This window comes from Panthera uncia, chromosome E1 (genome assembly GCF_023721935.1).
Source record: "Panthera uncia isolate 11264 chromosome E1, Puncia_PCG_1.0, whole genome shotgun sequence".
NCBI lineage: Eukaryota > Metazoa > Chordata > Mammalia > Carnivora > Felidae > Panthera > Panthera uncia.
This window is the reverse complement of record NC_064814.1, coordinates 43,509,858-43,521,258: the sequence shown is the minus strand read 5'-3', so window position 1 is coordinate 43,521,258 and position 11,401 is coordinate 43,509,858. Positions and strand designations below refer to the sequence as shown.

The window sequence follows — 11,401 nt, the reverse complement described above, 5'->3', positions numbered from 1 at the left end:
TGGCAGCCGCCGGCGCGCTTCCATGACGCAACCCACGGGGCGAGGGAAAATGGCAGCGCGGTTGAGGGGTTTAGTTTGGGCCAGCCGGCCGCTGCTGCCGGTGGTCCAAACTTGGGACCTCCACGCGCGGCGCTGGGTCCGGGCGCTACGGCGGAGCCCCGTGAGAGTGGTCTCTCCATCCGGACAGGTGGTGGAACGGAAGCCCGGTCCTGGGAAGCAGCCCCCTAGAGCGGCGGCTGAGACCGGTCCCCACGAGCCGCAACGGAAGCCGTCGCTTCAGGTGCCTCCATCCCAGAAGCCCTGCACCTGGGAAGATTCGGGGCTTCGCTATGATAAGGCTTTACCCGGAGACAGAAGGCTGAGGTGACTTGTTCCTGAGGCTTGTCATGTATTCCCGTTTCTCTTTCCATTTCTTTTCCCGCCTGCCAACCTCTTTCCTCCTTTTGGAGGACTTCTTCCACCAGAATCCATTGGTTTTTATAATGCATGGAGGGCAGAATAAGTGTTTTCCTTGGAATTCATTTGTTAATGTCTATGAAGTTCTTTCTGTTTGTTAAAACTAGGTGTGTCTCGGTAACAAGGATGTTGGTAATTAGCCCGTCTTTTTGTTTCCACCCACAGCAGTGTAATGACAATTGTTAAGTCCAGGCCATTTCGGGAAAAGCACGGGAAGATCCTGCTGGAAGGTCGCAGGCTGATTGCAGATGCTCTCAAGGCTGGTGCTGTACCGAAAGTTTTCTTCTTTAGCCGTCTGGAATACCTAAAGGAGCTGCCCATTGATAAGCTGAAAGGTGTCAGCCTCATTAAGGTGAAATTTGAAGATATCAAGGATTGGTCCGACCTAGTAACACCACAAGGAATAATGGGTCAGTGGTTACAGTGTGTCACCAGAAGTAGAGACCTAGGATCATTTGTTCATAATTATCTTAAGGCAGCAAATTTTACTTAAATTCAAAATGTTATTACCTAACCTTTTCTTGAGACACCCAGAAAAATACAGTTCTCAAATCTGTGCATCTTGTAGTATTTTCAGTGGAAGCTGAAGCCAGTTTTTTTGGTCATCGTTTGAATTATAGTTCCTGAATATTATATATTCTCCTTGAATATTATATATTTTTAGGTCACTTCTTCAACCAGTAATGTCCAACTGCAATTTAAGAAAATGGTTACTAAAAGATTTAGGCCTCTATTTGCACAAGACCACTGCCAGTGTGGTGATAACCTTTCTGTTGTTGACCCCCTTATTCTAGAAGCAGGTGTAAGCAGTAAGCTGCAAGCTGTTACCCTGTTTAGCCCATTGAACAGGAAACTGTGTCTTCCTTTGGTTGACTCTAACTTAAGGTTCTTTTTTTCCAAGTTTTTTTTTTTTAATGTTTGTTTATTTTCTAGAGAGAGAGAGAGAGACTAGGGGAGGGGCAAAGGGAAAGGGAGACACAGAATCCAAAGCAGAGTCCAGGCTCTGAGCTATCAGCACAGATCCTGATATGGGGCTCAAACCCACGAACTGTGAGATCGTGACCTGAGCTGGAGTTGGACACTTTAACCGACTGAGCCACCCAGGCTCCTCTAACTTAAGATTCTAATAGATGGTGGTGTCTATTAGCACTTAGAAAGTCTTTTTTCTAAAAATTTAAAAAAAAAAAGGAAAAAGAAAGCCTTTTTTCTAAATATGGGAAGTCTAAATATATCTTTTTGACATTGGAATTATATTTTTGATCTGAGAATCGAATGGCAGTAAATGTAGAGGTTTCTCTTGGATAGTAAGGGACAGTTGGGGTAGGAGAAGTTATCTTCCAAGATTCTAATGTTTAGGCCAGGGTCTCTCATACCAGTTGTGCGTGTGTTTTCCTGTAGTGGGTAAAGTGCAGCTATTAGTTGGGAGAGCAAATTTGGGGACTGTCTCTTACTCTGTAACCCATCAAGTCCTAGGGACCTGTGACCCTACACGCAGAACTCTCCCCTAGGGTGGGGATTTGGACTGCTAAAGTCCTCCACCCTAAGTATCCGTGCTCTTGTTAGCTATACTTCTAATTCCCTTCTCTATGCTACAGCACAAGTATCATTCATTTTTATCCTGCTGGCCACTTTGGGCACATGTGTTGATAGCGGCTAGCCCATCCTGGACTTCTGTAGCCCTCCTCGTCGTTATGACTGCCTTTCATCGTTTTGTGTCTTTTAAAAATATATATTATTTAGCTTACCCTTTTATTTCATATTTGAGAGGTGGAGTAAAGGGAGAAGGAGATAAGACTGTCAGGCTTCTGGCACATCTCTGAATCCAGTAACGTAAGTAGGGCCTCTAGCAGAGTGTTCTCGTCACTGCAGCTGTCCAGGTAGAAATTAAAGGACTTCAAGGGGTGCCTGGGTGGCTCGGTCTGTTAAGCGTCTGACTTTGGCTCAGGTCATGATCTTGTGGTTCATGGGTTCCAGTCCCATGTCAGGCTCTGTGCTGAAAGCCTGGAGCCTGCTTCCGATTCTGTGTATCCCTCTCTCTCTCTGCTCCTCCCCTGCTTGTACTCTGTCTCTTTCTTCCAAAAAAAAAAAAAAAAATTAACAAGAAAAGAAGTTAAAGGACTCTAAGTTCCCCTGCTGTTGTGACTCTTAGGTGCAGGATCTTTTTACCACATACAGATACCTAATAGGGAAACCATTCCCTTCCCTTCATTGATGGGTTAGGTATAGGTCTGTATTCTTGGTGTGAATAAATTGGAATAGCCTTTGGGGAGGACAGTTTAGCAGTATCTATTAAGAGTGCTTGAGTCACCTAGCTGGCTCACTCGGGAGAACATGTGACTCGATCTCGGGCCATGAGTTTGAGCCCCATGTGGGGGTAGAGATAAATATTAAAAAAAAAAAAAAAAATGCACACACACCATATATTAATTTTACTTGCAAGTGTTTTTCATAGAGAAAAGTTTGGACATATGCATAGAGAGGTATACAGGGATGTTCACTGCAGGGTTGTTTATAATAGGGAAAGTGGAAAATAATCAAATTGTCAGTTGGGGAAGAACTAAATAAAGGTGGTATGTTCATGTTACAAGATAACATGCAACAGTTAAAATCAGGTAACTCCAAATGTATTGACATGGCAAGTTCTCTAAGACATCTCCTGCTATAGAATTGAATAAGTAGTTTACAGGATAACACATAGAGTATGAATTTTGTATGTGAAAGAAAAAAAGCACCTGTATATGAGTAGACGTTTATATATGTACGTAGATGCATGGAACAGGTTCTGAAGGGATCTGTACACTCCCAAGATTGAAAACAGTTACGGGGAGGAGGTGTCACGGGCAGGACTTTTTGTATCGATTTTTTTCAATCAGAATGTATTCATGTAGTACTTACATGACTAAGAACACAGATTGATAAATATCTGAAAAGCCAAATTATCTCCCAGGTTCAAATCAGACAAGTGAACCGCCTGTTTTGTTTCCTCAGGGATCTTTGCCAAACCTGACCATGTTAAGATGACATACCCAGAGACTCAACTTCGCCATTTGCTGCCCTTATTGTTGATTTGTGACAATCTCCGTGACCCTGGGAACCTGGGGACGATTCTGAGATCTGCTGCTGGGGCAGGCTGCAGCAAAGTATTACTCACCAAAGGTCAGAGCACTTGTTCCTGGGTGGATTGGTCGGCCATTTGTAAGTGAGCTGGCTCTGTGGGCAGACATACATGGATTTGAATTTTGGGTCTGCCTCTTATTAGCCATTTGTCTGTGAGCAGTATTCTGAGTGTCATTTCCCTCATCTGTAAAGTGGGCATAACAGAATCTACCTGGTAGGGTTGTTCTGAGAAGTGAGATGGTGCACATGAAGTACTTAGCACTCTGCTTGGCACACGTTAAGTACTTCAGGAAATGTCAGTTATCTTTTAAGATTACTTTGACACCGGCTAGGTTATTAAAGAACTTAAAATCAGGGAAAGAAATACATGCCAGTTTTAACACTTCGAGTCCTTTATTTAATGATCTTGAGTTCCCAAATTGGGGGGCATATGAAGCCTTCCTAAGTGAAGACATTCTGAATCCTGTAAAAGGAGTGTGAATATGAAATTGGGATGCATTTGCCTTAGCCTTAAGATGGGTCAGACATACCCACACAAGTTAGCCTCTGACATTTCTCTCTCCTGTCCTCAGAAATTGGGATGAGTAGGCTTGGTTCTAAACAGACTTGCCTAACAGCTGGGACACACCTAAAACACCTATTACAGCTTGCAGGGATGGTGAGAGGGAGAGAGTTCATCGAAAACACTCCAGCTATCATTCACTGTAAACTAATGACACCTGCTGCTGAGACTTGCCTCAGTTGCTCCTTTCACCCCTTCGTCCCAGTCACATGTTGTTGGAATAGATGGGAGTAGATGTAGAGATGGCAGCAGGAGAGCTGGGTACTGGGGTTCCATCATCAGTACCCCGCCTACCCACCCCATTGTTGAGATCTCTGAGAGCTGGTGTGGTTTTGGAGATGTACCTATACAATCCAAGTGGTGTGTTTGCCACATTCATGGTGGTGGCTGGTGTATAGGACAAGGGGAAGGAGTAGGGAGCACTTGGCGTGGTGCCCAGTATGGAGGATGTGAGGATGAGGGGGGAAATCCCACTTTGTTCCTTACTCCCCACCAGGGAGAGGGGTCAGACTGGATGGCTCCCCTCATGAGTCTCGGCCCTCTTTTGTCCTCCCCGTTTTGCCTGCAGCCTCTTGACACACAGCCCAACTCTTCTCTCCAGTTCCCTGCAGTGATTGGGAAAGTCTGTGGTTGGCAGTAGGCGTGGGCAGTGTTACATTCTCTGTGTCTTATCTTCCTTTTAAAATTTGGCTTGCCCACTTACTCTGTTGTGAAGTTGGGTTACTTTTTACAGTAATTTCTAATGCAGAGAGTTGTGTTAACAAGTTAGGGGATGGTGGCAGACATGTGATGCCCTGGCCCTGCTGTCTCTCCCAGCCTGTGGTCCTGAGAAAGACCACGCAGAAGTGGCTGGGCTTAACATGGGTCTGAATATAAAAAATAGTCCTTTTAGCCTTTTTTCTGTGGTGTGAGAGAGAGAGGGAGAGAGAAAGAGAAAGCTGTTGCCTTGGCTTTCCATGGATCACTGTAATTGCCTCCCATTTAATTTCCCCTCTCTAGGGTCTTCCCTGCTCTGGTGCAGATTTAACACTGAAGCCAAATGGGTCTTTCTAAAGCATAAACCAGATTCTGTCACTACTTTACTTAAAATCCTTTGATAGCATTATATTGTTTAATGGACAAAGTCCCAAACTCCTCAGCCTGGCATACCCACCCTCCTTTAAGTTGGTCCTTGCTTGCCTCCCTTTCATCTCCCGCTACACCCCCACCCGCTATTGGCCTGATCGCTTTACTTACAGTTTTTGGACTGTGGCGCTCTTCCCCCTTCTATAATTTTGTCCTCTGCCTCGGCCTTTCTTTGACAGCTTCCTCCTATCCTTCAAGATCCAGCTCACTGTCATGTTCTCTGGGACATTTTTCCTGATAGCTCTGCTTCGTACAAGGGATTTTTGCTACCCTAGTAATACTTCTTTTACCTCAATTACTGATATCGTAGTCACGTGTTCAGATATTGTCCGAACACCATCGCCCGTGATACCATGAGCTCCTGGAGGTTGGAGACATTAATGCTCTTTGCCTCTCCTGTACAAGGTCTGGCCCGGGTGTATGGTAAATGTTGAAGGGATGAAGAAAGTCTTGTTTAGCACTAGCAGGAATTCATCCCTATAGTCCCTTTGCTGGATGCTGCCATAATGGGAGGCAGAGGTCCCAGCCATCCCGAAACTACAGGACATTTTTTGCTTTCTCTCCTCATCCAGAATTAATTTGATTTACTGCAAAGACCCCTTGTCTGGGATGGTTTATAATCTTAATTGGATCCTGTCTCTATTTTCTAGGCTGTGTGGATGCCTGGGAACCCAAAGTGCTACGGGCAGCGATGGGTGCGCATTTCCAGGTGCCCATCGTCAATAATCTGGACTGGGAAACGTTGCCCGACTACCTGCCCACCGACACCCGGGTCTACGTGGCTGACAACTGTGGCCTTTATGCCCAGGCGCACATGTCTAATAAAGCCAGTGATCACGGCTGGGTATGTGACCAACAACTCTCGAAGTTACACAAGTATGAGGAGGAGGAGGAGGATCTAGAACCTGGAGCCAGTAAAGCCTGGCTCCCTGAAGTTGAGGTCCAGAGTTATGACTTGGACTGGACAGAGGCACCAGCAGCTGTGGTAATAGGCGGGGAGACCCACGGTGTGAGCCTGGAGTCCCTGCAGTTGGCCGAGAGCACTGGGGGCAAGAGGCTGCTGATTCCCGTTGTGCCTGGTGTGGACAGCCTAAACTCGGCTATGGCTGCAAGCATCCTGCTTTTTGAAGGGAAAAGACAACTGCGGGTCAGGGCGGAACACGTGAGCAGGGACAGGAGTTACCACTGAGAGGGATCTTGGAAGTCAGTCCTTGATTTGAGGTGGTTCCCAGCTCCTCCTGCGTTGTTAGGAGATAGGCAGAATATGGTAATCAGGCCATATTCAGGAGGCAAGAGGTGGGCAAGATGCCATTATATGATTACTGGAAAAATAAGAATTTCCATGAATTTATGCTTATCTTCAAAAGTAACAAGGGTGAGAATTCTTCCTGAGATCTCCCCCAGCTCCCGAGCCGAACTTCCTCTCGAGAGAGCCCAGAGAGCAAGCCTGACTCGTGCCCCAAGTGGTGGCAGAGTGGGATTGCTTTATGTTTAAGGGGAGGGGTTTTTGCAGGAACAATCTCTGGTTGGCTGTGCTCTCCCGGGCTGGTGCCCCACTTTGGTCTGGGCCTGGCCAGGGTCGCACACAAATGTCTGATGCAAGTGGCCCACAGATTGTGCTTGAGACCCTCAATGCCCCGTCAGCTTTTAGAAGGTAGAAGAGCCCACAGCCTTCATACAGGGCTGAACCCACAAAGGCTCGTCCTCCAGCTTCACAGAGGCCATGATGCCTGTCACACCAGCAGGCTAGATCTGGGAGGCAGCTCAGTACTCCTGGAGTCTGTTGGCATTTGTTCTGTCAACACCTTGGAAAAGTGCTAGGAAAACGAGGTCACTAAAGGATGAAGCCAGTGTCCTGCAGCTTTGTCCCTGGATTATTGTTCCTGCTGATTTTTGTTACAAAATAAAGATCAATGACCGAACAACAAACCCTATGCCTTGTTACTGTTAAGAAAAACAAAACAATGCAAAACAGTATACCTGGCACATAATTCTAAGTCTACTTTATCACACTGGGTGAAAGAAGGAAAAGAAATTTACGTCCCATCCACTTCATAGTCAATGGCTTATAACGCCATGCCTTGTGAGTTCTTTTTGCACATTTGTGGATATAATTTAGCAAAGAGGGCAAATTTTCCTTTCTTTAAAATGACTACAGGGGAAGCAACCAGTGATGAGGCTCTGGTTTGTTGAACGATCATGGAAAGTCACTTTCTCAAATTCTTTGCAATTTTAAGGCCAACATTCGTTTTTTTGCCATTTCCCTGGAAAATAAGAATTAAAGAAGGAGCAGTATAGGACAGTACACTACACTGGCTGGAAGAGAAGCTGTCAGATGGTTGGCAGAGCGGCCCCTTGACTTTGTGTTGAGTGGAGCGCCATTGACGGTTTCTGCCACAAGGTGGCAGCCGCACTTCAAAACCACTCCCAACCCTGAAGGGAGGGATTTAAGTTATTGAGAAAGGATGGAGTGAGTCTCTGCACAGAGGGCATTTTGCAGGACATTTGTGCTCAGAGGTGCTGAAGTTGGAGACCCATCCAGATTCTCATTCTCAGTAGAATCTGAAGCATAGATGGACACTGGGCCAAAAAACTAAGGGGGAAGTGGACAGAAGTGGGAAGCGGTTGCAGAGGGAAAAACCAGCATAACTTTTTCCTTTGCATGAAACCTCTGGGGAAGTAGCTCTGGACAAATGTTGATGTCCCCATACGCCTGGAACTCACACTGGGAAGCCTCACCCTGGTTTGCAGCTTCAGGGCAGGGAGAGCTGCAGAGTCCTCTTCCCTTACCCCAGCTCGAGGTGAAGATCCTGTCATTAAGGCTCAGGATGAGCAGACCTCTGGGGACTGGTTTCCACCAGTTTCACCTGTGACCTCTTACTACTTGCCCCGTGGATCATCGAAACACCAGATGTCCCCTTCTAAGCTGAGTTTCTTTTATTTATTTAACGTTTTTGTTTTTGAGAGAGACAGCGTGATGGTGAAGCAGGGGTGGGCAGAGACAGAGACAGACACAGAATTGGAAGCAGGGTCCACGCTCCGAGCTGTCAGCACAGAGCCCAATTGGGGCTCGAACCCAAGAACCTTGAGATCATGACCTGAGCCCAGGTTGGAGGCTTAACCAACCGAGCCACCCAGGTGCCCCAAGCTGAGCTGCTTTTACCTCCACTTTTGCCATTTTGCCACATGAACACCCCAGAAACAGCACCACACCAAGGGTTCTGTGGCTAGTGCTGAAAACCAGCTGTGCTGCAGGGCCTGGGTGTTCCCTGGGCCAAGCCCTCCCTGCCCCCACTCACTTAAAAAAAAATTCTTTTTTCGCTAACACTCACATAGACATCTTTAAACTCCAATGACTTTCTTCAGTGAATGCACAAAAGTAACAAGCTGGAAGTCAAATGAATGGATGAGCTGTTTATTGCTGTGGGCGACCTTAAAGTCTGAACTAGCTTGCCACGTATGTCTGCAGCTGAGACAGCCTGCAAGCCGGGCCCTCCAGAGCCGCGGCCAACACCCAGAGGCCAAGTATGACTGGAAGTCTGAATACGCTACAGAAGGCATCGGTTCTCTTAACTACGTTTGTTTTCTAGAGGAGCCACCTTCTTCAGCTAAGGCATCATAGTCGGAGGGCCATCCGCAAAGCTGCTGCCGCTGCACAATGCAAGAAGGGAACAAAGGTTGGGGACGAGATGTGGCCGTGACAGGGTCTGGCCTCCCAGCCTCCCTCTTACCTCTGTGATGGGAAGGGGTGGTGCAACTGACTGCAGACCGGCAGAGGGACTTACTTCCACGTCCTGTGATGTCCAAAGATTTCTTTTTTAGCCCTGGGTCCTAAGATCATGCCACCTCTTGTATCTTTGTGCTTACCTGTGTTGGGTGACTGACCTGTGTGAAGCATGAACACCCAGGAACCTAGACTTGAGGCTGCCTGCCTCCTTTGGGCTGCACAGTCACCTACAGGCTTGGGGAGAGACCTTCATGAGTTAGCACGTTATTTAATAGAAACCCAGCAGTCCTTCAGAACAAGTCCTACCCAAATCCAGTTACACATCTCCTAGCCTGGGAAGTATTGCAAGAGTCCAGGGGGCTGTGGAGACACAGTATGCCTTAAATGAAGCAGATTTTCTTCATGCTTTCACATTTGAGACACGCCTAGGACATCCTAACGTTGTATTTCCCCCATTGGAAGGAGAAATCGCAGCCATAAAGTGGACCCAATGTAACATTTTCCTACAAACAGCCTTGGTTCCTGGAAACCACGTCCCTTGCATTATTTACTAACACTGGATAATCAGGAACGAAGCTAACAGATGACAGCCGTTTGTCAACAGAGGATTTTCCTTTGAGCAGCCTGCTTGGAAGAAGGCCATGGCGACTCTTGCCCGCTGGGTGTTCGCAAAGAGGGATACAGGTTCAGTGCTCGCTTCTTCAACACCGCCGCTTCAGGGAACTTGACAGACCCTGAGCTCTGGGCCTCTGGGTCAGTCCTCTGTTCACATGGCACCACCCAAAGAGGCCACAGAGGGCACTGCTGAAGCTCCCTACCGGCCACACGCAGCTGTGCCCAGTCCCATCGGGCGAGTGTGGGCTTGCTCCTCCTGGCCCAGGGAAATGACTTATGAACAGGATGTCCCCATGCCTGAGCCTGTGTGACTGAAGGGGGCTGGGCCAGTTGCCTGCTCACATCCCTCCCGGAGCTACGATTCTAAGTCTACATGCGTGCGCACACGTGTGGTGTTCTCCCTGAGCGGACACTGTGACACCTTATTAGGTTCTGCTGATCTATTCTTGGACCGTGTTCTATGTCTAGATCATTGCAGAACTCCGTTTGCTACCCTGGAACAAGGCAGCAGGCGGAGAGAACAGCTTTTTAGTGTCTTTAATTAGGCAAGAGGCAAAAACAAAGTCTGGCTGAAAATTACCACTTGAAGTTTGGCTGATGCCAAAACAGTTCTGGCTCCCTGTGCTTGGATAAGTGAGAGCCATTGAATTTGAGGACATACTTGGAGATGGGGGGAATCTTCTGGAAAGGAACTTCAGTTGCCCTCTGGCATTTACCGCTGCCCACCGTACATCCCGATTCCAAACACATACCCTTTTTCTTAACCAGATCTTTATTGTTGGGGACAGGTAAAAAATCTCATCTGTTGTGAACACGAGTAGAGTCCGATCTGGAAGTCATTGTGGTGAGCACAGAATCTGGAACCCCAGGGTGGCATTTTTACAGCCACGTTCCTGCCTCAACCTACTGGGGCCTGGTTTCCCTTGCTGCTGATGGAAGCCATTGAATATATCACAGCTGGGGTTTTAACCTGCTTCCAATTAGTGACAAGAATTAAGGTATTTTGGAGCTGCTTAAGAAGCCACCCACTTTGCATCAAGAACCTTTAAGATCTCATGCTACTGAAACGGGTTTTTACTGGCACTGGGAAGTGGTCCTCCATCACCATTTCTCCTCAAAGCTGCCACTATATAAACCTAAAGCTTTTTTTAGTAAACCTTCCCAGTGACCTTAACCTACACACCCACTCTAAAGGGGAATTCTGGTGCCAAGGATCCAATTGACCTTAGTGGCAAGTAGTTCTGTCAGCCCCGTACAGGTCACAGAAGAATCACAGATGACCTGATTTTTCTGCCGCGTGACTTACAGGGACTCCTACCTGGACTTTGTTCCTTCTGCGCCAGAAGATAAGTAGTTGCTAAGAGAGACCACTTTTCCTCCAAGGCTATCATGATATAGGACACAGGCAGAAGTCCAAAGAAATCCATCTTCCAAGTAAGGTTGACCTCACCTTGTCCCCACACCCACCACACTCCCAAGAGCTGGCAGGCCTGGCAGTGGGGTGTGTGTGGCGACAACCTCAAGTACAGCACCAAGTTCCTGAGCAACTTCCTGGGGCCCAAGAGAGCAAAAACCTGAGGGCACAGGCAGATGCTCATGACACCCACGTGGGCATCAAGGTGAGCACTGCCGGGAGGCCTGAAGCCCTGCCCCAGTCAGGGTGCAGGACCAAGGAGCAAGGTCTGTAGGAGTCCAGCATCTGCCGTGCCCCTCAGCACACACACACAGTTATCCCATGAGAAACCTCATGCTTCAACCAGCACACCAGTACCAAGTACCAGGAAGTACGAAGGGTCCTG

The 11,401-nt window shown here is 47.5% G+C and overlaps 1 protein-coding gene across 3 annotated transcripts; it reads left to right on the top strand.

The window, feature by feature from the left end:
* Positions 1 to 22: 22 nt before the first annotated feature.
* On the top strand, positions 23 to 7,189 carry MRM3 (mitochondrial rRNA methyltransferase 3). Of its 3 annotated transcripts, none has more exons than XM_049636710.1 (4): positions 23 to 363; positions 622 to 866; positions 3,445 to 3,612; positions 5,911 to 7,189. In XM_049636710.1, the coding sequence occupies exons 1-4, from the start codon at positions 23 to 25 to the stop codon at positions 6,447 to 6,449; spliced, it is 1,293 nt and encodes a 430-aa protein (XP_049492667.1). In that variant the 3' UTR covers positions 6,450 to 7,189. The 3 variants fall into 3 exon arrangements, with proteins under 3 accessions (XP_049492667.1, XP_049492668.1, XP_049492669.1); XM_049636711.1 differs by having other exon boundaries at positions 204 to 280; XM_049636712.1 differs by lacking the exon at positions 23 to 363 and having other exon boundaries at positions 722 to 808.
* The last annotated feature ends 4,212 nt before the right edge of the window (positions 7,190 to 11,401 follow it).